The 7,361-nt window shown below is 45.7% G+C and overlaps 1 protein-coding gene across 1 annotated transcript; it reads left to right on the forward strand.

Moving 5' to 3' along the window:
• The first annotated feature begins 2,680 nt into the window (after nucleotides 1-2,680).
• LOC135537525 (UPF0606 protein KIAA1549L-like) lies at nucleotides 2,681-6,405 on the forward strand. The gene is made up of 3 exons (XM_064963661.1): nucleotides 2,681-2,787; nucleotides 4,338-4,471; nucleotides 6,163-6,405. Exons 1-3 carry the CDS (start codon nucleotides 2,688-2,690, stop codon nucleotides 6,403-6,405), a joined length of 477 nt encoding a protein of 158 aa, XP_064819733.1. The 5' UTR covers nucleotides 2,681-2,687.
• Nucleotides 6,406-7,361: the final 956 nt, after the last annotated feature.

Below are 7,361 nucleotides of genomic sequence, written 5' to 3' on the forward strand. Positions count from 1 at the left end.
AGAAGATTTTCCATAAAAAATGAAAAGAAATCATTAACGTTTAAAGAATGTTATTTTAAAACCTATACATTCTGTTCTCATTCTATTCTCTCTTGTTAAGTGTGTTGGCCGTGCACACTATTTGGCCACACCTGATCTTAGTGCTTGTTTCCTTTAAAATGGGGTCTGTTTAAATAGACTGAAATTAACTGCTTTGCATGAGTAAAAAACATAGCATCATAGCTCCATTCTAGGGTGGTGCAGTGGACTAATTCCATACATAGAGAACAGAAGATCATAGGTTCAAATCTCACTGATGCGGTGCCATAAAAATAAATGTGTTTGCATGATTAATGCCTGAGCAAATGCATTTCCATGTCTCCTATCGATGCTTAGATTTCTAAACAGTTACTTACCTTCAAATAAACTATAATTTCTGTTCTCAGAATGTTGATAAAACCTACCAGGAAAACCTTCAGGGAACCATAGTAGAATGTTCTGAGAACATCCCTGCAACCTTAAAATGTATGTTTCCAGAACTGGCAACATGTATGTTCCCACAACTTCCAAGGAACCAAATGTGCTAGCTAGGTTGTCACTAATCTAAATATGAGTACATATTTATTTTCAGTCCCAGGGGAAAATGTTTTGTTTGTTTTTAATTACAGAGCAGAGATGGTTACTAGGAATGCTCTAGCGGGGTAAGGCCGGAAAGAACGATGAGGAGCAGCAGATTAAATTACTTTCATTTGGCAAGACCAGAGGAAAGCTATTGTAACAAAGTGAAAGCTTCTGGCCATTAAATGAAAGATTTTCATTGAGGTGGAAAGAGTGGAATGCTGAACTGACTGAAGTCCTTCAAGATAATCCATTGATGGTCTTTCACATCGGCCAGATAGACTTAGGAGGGTACGTTACCACTCAGCGACTTTGCTGAAACCCAGTCTTTGAATAACGGCTGGGCTGGTGGAGTGATGGTGAATGGGTCCGATCTAACAAGGCTTGATTGTGAGGGGAATACTGTCGACTCATGGTAATATCAAGACTGTATGGGCTCTCAGTGTGGTACTGTCTGTCATCAAAGGATGAGGATTTGATCTGTTTCACTTCTCTCACACAAACTCTCTACCTCTCCCTCTCTCTCTCTACCCCCACCCTTTCTCTCTACCCCTCTCTCTCTACCCCTCTCTACGCTCTCTCTCGCTCTCTCTCTCTCCTCCCTCTCCTCCTGATACCTCTCTCGTCTCTCTCTCTCTCTCTCTCTCTCTCTCTCTCTCTCTCTCTCCCTCTCTGTCACAGAAACAGACACACCTCCCACACAACTCTCTGTCCTCTGTGTAATTTACAGCTCTCTGCCATCTGTGTACTGTTACAGCTCTCTGTCATCTGTGTAATGTATAACTCTCTGTCCTCTGTGTAGTTACAGCTATCTGTCCTCTGTGTAATGTACAACTCTCTGTCCTCTGTGTAATGTACAACTCTCTGTCCTCTGTGTAATGTACAACTCTCTGTCCTCTGTGTAATGTGCAGCTCTCTCCTCTGTGTAATACAACTCTCTGTCCTCTGTGTAATGTACAACTCTCTGTCCTCTGTGTAATGTACAACTCTCTGTTCTCTGTGTAATGTACAGCTCTCTGTCCTCTGTGTAATGTACAACTATTTGTTCTCTGTGTAATGTACAACTCTCTGTCCTCTGTGTAATGTACAACTCTCTGTCCTCTGTGTAATGTACAACTCTCTGTCCTCTGTGTAATAATGGCACAGCTATTTGATTGCTCTGTGTATTGTGTACAGCTCTCTGTCCTCTGTATAAGTAATGCAATATATCATATACGTGTGATGTACAACTCTCTGTCCCATACAACTCTCTGTCCTCTGTGTAATGTACAACTCTCTGTCCTCTATATAATATTCAACTCTCATTCTCTGTGTAATGTACAACTCTTTGTTCTCTGTGTAATGTACAACTCTCTGTCCTCTTGTATGCACAGCTCTCTGTCCTCTGTGTAATGTACAACTCTCTGTTCTGTTTCGCTTCCCTTTCTCATTTCCGTCTCCCCATTCCCATTGTTCCCATTTCCATATTCCCATGTTCAGTGCCCATGTTCCCATGTTCCCATTCCCATGTTCCCATTCCCATGTTCCCATTCCCATGTTCCCATGTTCCCATTCCCATGTTCCCATGTTCCCATTCCCATGTTCCATGCCCATGTTCCCATATTCCCATTCCCATGTTCCCATTCCCACCATTCCCCTTCCATATTCCCCGTAACACATTTCCATGTTCCCATTCCCATGTTCCCATGTTCCCATTCCCATGTTCCCATGTTCCCATTCCCATGTTCCCATTCCCATGTTCCCATTCCCATATTCCCATGTTCCCATTCCCTTGTTCCCATTCCCATGTTCCCATGTTCCCATTCCCATGTTCTCTCTTTCTGAGACTCTCTTGTTCTCCCTCTCTCACCATCCTTCTGTTTCACAAGCAGTCAAAACATCCACTCCTACAACTCTACAACCAGCCAGTTGATTAGATGATCGATCATGCTTACTGATCCTGATAACAGATCCCTATTTCCCTCTCTCAGGTGGAGACTGTGTTTGGCTCTCCCAACGTGACGGTGGGCTACCACGTAATTGGAGCAGACATGGTGTACCCGCCCTCTGTGGTGGTCGAGGCACTTCATTCCTACGGCCGGGATAGGCTGATGGGTGACGTGCGACAGTTTGTCCCCATGGTAACGGCGCTGCCCAACACAGCCACACCATGGAAACCCAGCCCAGCTATCAGCCTCCAGCTCAAAACAGGTCTGATGGTTTAGACTGGAGGAATATGTTTAAGATCATGTTGTTTTTCTTTCACTTATACAAGACACATTATTAAGGAGGCTGCAGGACATTAGTCTACTCTGTGTTCATATACCAGACATGTTATTAAGAAGGCTGCAGGACATTAGGCTGCTCTGTGTTCATATACCAGACATGTTATTAAGGAGGCTGCAGGACATTCGTCTGCTCTGTGTTCATATACCAGACATGTTATTAAGGAGGCTGCAGGACATTAGTCTGCTCTGTGTTCATATACCAGACATGTTATTAAGAAGGCTGCAGGACATTAGTCTGCTCTGTGTTCATATACCAGACATGTTATTAAGAAGGCTGCAGGACATTAGTCTGCTCTGTGTTCATATACCAGACATGTTATTAAGGAGGCTGCAGGACATTGGTCTGCTCTGTGTTCATATACCAGACATGTTATTAAGGAGGCTGCAGGACATTTGTCTGCTCTGTGTTCATATACCAGACATGTTATTAAGGAGGCTGCAGGACATTCGTCTGCTCTGTGTTCATATACCAGACATGTTATTAAGGAGGCTGCAGGACATTAGTCTGCTCTGTGTTCATATACCAGACATGTTATTAAGGAGGCTGCAGGACATTGATCTGCTCTGTGTTCATATACCAGACATGTTATTAAGGAGGCTGCAGGACATTTGTCTGCTCTGTGTTCATATACCAGACATGTTATTAAGGAGGCTGCAGGACATTAGTCTGCTCTGTGTTCATATACCAGACATGTTATTAAGGAGGCTGCAGGACATTAGTCTGCTCTGTGTTCATATACCAGACATGTTATTAAGGAGGCTGCAGGACATTAGTCTGCTCTGTGTTCATATACCAGACATGTTATTAAGGAGACTGCAGGACATTAGTCTGCTCTGTGTTCATATACCAGACATGTTATTAAGGAGGCTGCAGGACATTGGTCTGCCCTGTGTTCATATACCAGACATGTTATTAAGGAGGCTGCAGGACATTTGTCTGCTCTGTGTTCATATACCAGACATGTTATTAAGGAGGCTGCAGGACATTAGTCTGCTCTGTGTTCATATACCAGACATGTTATTAAGGAGGCTGCAGGACATTCGTCTGCTCTGTGTTCACATACCTGACATGTTATTAAGGAGGCTGCAGGACATTAGTCTGCTCTGTGTTCATATACCAGACATGTTATTAAGGAGACTGCAGGACATTAGTCTGCTCTGTGTTCATATACCAGACATGTTATTAAGGAGGCTGCAGGACATTAGTCTGCTCTGTGTTCACATACCTGACATGTTATTAAGGAGGCTGCAGGACATTAGTCTGCTCTGTGTTCATATACCAGACATGTTATTAAGGAGGCTGCAGGACATTCGTCTGCTCTGTGTTCATATACCAGACATGTTATTAAGGAGGCTGCAGGACATTCGTCTGCTCTGTGTTCATATACAAGCTCATATTGATGGGGTTGAGTATTGATCTACAGTTACTCTTCATGTTCTATGATCTCAATGGGTGTTCTCTGTGTGTTCCAGTTTTGCGCTTCGTAGGTCCAGGAGATGACCCGCGTTCCTGTCGGTTCTCGCAGATGATGGAACAGAGGCTGGAGAACGTGTTCTCTGAGGCCCAGGCCAAAGTCCTGGACGTCCACACCAGACTCTCTGTCCAGGTAGAGATATTATAGTACAATGGCCTCCTCCTCACTCAGTAACCCTGTGACCTGTGGAGGTGGTGACTTCATGTGTACGTGGTCCTCTGTAGCTCAGTTGGTAGAGCATGGTGCTTGCAACTCCAGGATAGTGGGTTTGATTCCTGGTACCTCCTGTATACCAAATGTGTCTGTAAATGGCTTCTATTTGGTATGAGTAGAAAGTATGTGAAGACAGTATGTTGTCTTTCTGCTCTTCATGATGTCCTTGTTACTGGTCCCAGCAGGGCAGTAATACAGTTCTATGGTTTTGTATTGTATACACATAGCCTAATCTCTAGATACTCTTATCAAAGCTTCCCACCACAGATCAATTATTTATTGTTTGTATCAGGATAAAGGTAAGACCCAGATGCAGACCGTGTTGAAGTGACAATGTTTATACAGCAATAAGGGCAAAGGTTCAGGGGCTCAGGGGCAGGCTCAGGGGCAGGCAGAGTGGTCAGGCAGGCAGGCAGAGTGGTCAGGCGGGCAGGCTCAGGGGCAGGCAGAGTTGTTTTGGCTTATTTTAGATGTTATGACATTAAACTTCAGTACAAACAAATTCAAAGAGTCTAAATATGGGTCGTCCGATTGGTCATTTTGATGTGTGGCACAGTTAGTGTGGATTAAATCTCAAAGCATTTTGCTCCTACCGTTTCCACAGACACAGCTCTGCAGTTGAAGAGGTTTGACACGAGCAAAGAAAAATGCAAGCTGTGTATAACTGGAGCATAATTATCATTCCTAAGTGCATTGTTCATGTGCCATTGTAAATAGAAGCTGTTCTCTGATCTGAACTGATGTGTTTAGGGAGACAGTGTTTGTGTTGTTTTAATGAGCTTCCTAGCTGCCGTGGTAACATGTCCACTATGTTATGTATGTATGTCAAGGTTTAGTTTTTAGGTTTTGTGTAGTTGACGTTATAAACACTTTCACAGTGGCGAATGGCTTGACAGTTTCACTCTTGACAGCCGTTTTAATATCTTCATGGATTTAAGCATATTTTTGTTATGCTAATTATGCCAATACATTTTATACCTCCTCTGTAACTTATTAAACATTAAAGTAGATTGATCTAAATTGAAATTATGTTGTGCAACTTTGTCTCTATTTCCCCTCTCTCTCTATCTCTCTCCCTCTCTCCATCTCCCTCTCGCCATCTCCCTCTCTCCATCTCCCTCTCTCCATCTCCCTCTCTCCATCTCCCTCTCTCCATCTCCCTCTCGCCATCTCCCTCTCTCCCCTCTCGCCATCTCCCTCTCTCCATCTCCCTCTCTCCATCTCCCTCTCTCCATCTCCCTCTCTCCATCTCCCTCTCTCCATCTCCCTCTCTCCATCTCCCTCTCTCCATCTCCCTCTCTCCATCTCCCTCTCTCCATCTACCTCTCTCCATCTCCCCTCTCTCCATCTCCCTCTCTCCATCTCCCTCTCCCTCTCCCCATCTCCCTCTCTCCATCTCCCTCTCTCCATCTCCCTCTCTCCATCTCCCTCTCGTCCATCTCCCTCTCTCGCCATCTCCCTCTCTCCATCTCCCTCTCTCCATCTCCCTCTCGCCATCTCCCTCTCTCCATCTCCCTCTCTCCATCTCCCTCTCTCCATCTCCCTCTCTCCATCTCCCTCTCTCCATCTCCCTCTCTCCATCTCCCTCTCTCCATCTCCCTGTCCTCTAGATGCTGAGTGTTTCTCAGTCAGTGGGTTCTCCTGCTGTGTCTCTGGTCTACATGGTGAGGAACGGGACCGCCCCTCTCAACGGCACCGCCGCCTCTAACCTCCTGGGTCACCTGACCGCCGAGCTGGTCGGCTACTTCCTGTTCTACCCACCGCTGGTCATTGCTGAACGTAAGTGTCCTAGTGCCTCCTCGATGCCCTCCATCCTCATGATCCACATCAAGTGTCCCCAGAAACAGATCTAGAATCAGGTTACCCCCCCAATCCTAACCGTTACCTTTATTGGGATTCAAATACAAAACTGACCTGAGATCAGAGTCTACGTGCCAACTTCATACTACTCCCTAGACACCCCTGTGGGTTTCATATAGCCTGCATGACACACTTCTGTCTGGGTATTTATAGCAGTGAGTAGCATGGGTCTCTTCAAGAGAAGGACTGAGGTACTGGAAGGACCTGTGACCTGTGAACGAGTGACGTTCTCCAGCTTTGAGTAATTGGATGTTTGTGACTGTTGCTCAGCCATGTTCGTGACTGTTGCCCTCGCAAACAATGCATTTTTTAAAATGATTGAGTCACTGTACTGTAAGCTCTGAATGCTAAAGTACAGCTAGCCTCCTCCTCCTCCTCTGTAAGCTCTGGATGCTAAGGTACAGCTAGCCTCCTCCTCCTCCTCTTCCTCTGTAAGCTCTGGATGCTAAGGTACAGCTAGCCTCCTCCTCCTCCTCTGTATGCTCTGGATGCTAAGGGACAGCTAGCCTCCTCCTCTGTATGCTCTGGATGCTAAGGTACAGCTAGCCTCCTCCTCTGTAAGCTCTGGATGCTAAGGTACAGCTAGCATCCTCCTCCTCTGTAAGCTCTGGATGCTAAGGTACAGCTAGCCTCCTCCTCCTCTTCCTCTGTAAGCTCTGGATGCTAAGGTACAGCTAGCCTCCTCCTCCTCCTCTGTATGCTCTGGATGCTAAGGGACAGCTAGCCTCCTCCTCTGTATGCTCTGGATGCTAAGGTACAGCTAGCCTCCTCCTCTGTAAGCTCTGGATGCTAAGGTACAGCTAGCATCCTCCTCCTCTGTAAGCTCTGGATGCTAAGGTACAGCTAGCCTCCTCCTCCTCCTCCTCTGTAAGCTCTGGATGCTAAGGGACAGCTAGCCTCCTCCTCCTCCTCTGTATGCTCTGGATGCTAAGGTACAGCTAGCCTCCTC

This window comes from Oncorhynchus masou, unplaced genomic scaffold, assembly GCF_036934945.1.
Source record: "Oncorhynchus masou masou isolate Uvic2021 unplaced genomic scaffold, UVic_Omas_1.1 unplaced_scaffold_8075, whole genome shotgun sequence".
Classification (NCBI taxonomy): Eukaryota; Metazoa; Chordata; class Actinopteri; order Salmoniformes; family Salmonidae; genus Oncorhynchus; species Oncorhynchus masou.

Bases quoted from the DNA above. Each gene is read 5' to 3' on its own strand.
- LOC135537525 (XM_064963661.1), top strand. From the start codon at position 2,688: ATGGGTGACGTGCGACAGTTTGTCCCCATGGTAACGGCGCTGCCCAAC. The intron at 2,788-4,337 runs GTCTGATGGTTT...TGTGTGTTCCAG, and splicing joins CAGCCTCCAGCTCAAAACAG to TTTTGCGCTTCGTAGGTCCA. The intron at 4,472-6,162 runs GTAGAGATATTA...CCTGTCCTCTAG, and splicing joins ACACCAGACTCTCTGTCCAG to ATGCTGAGTGTTTCTCAGTC.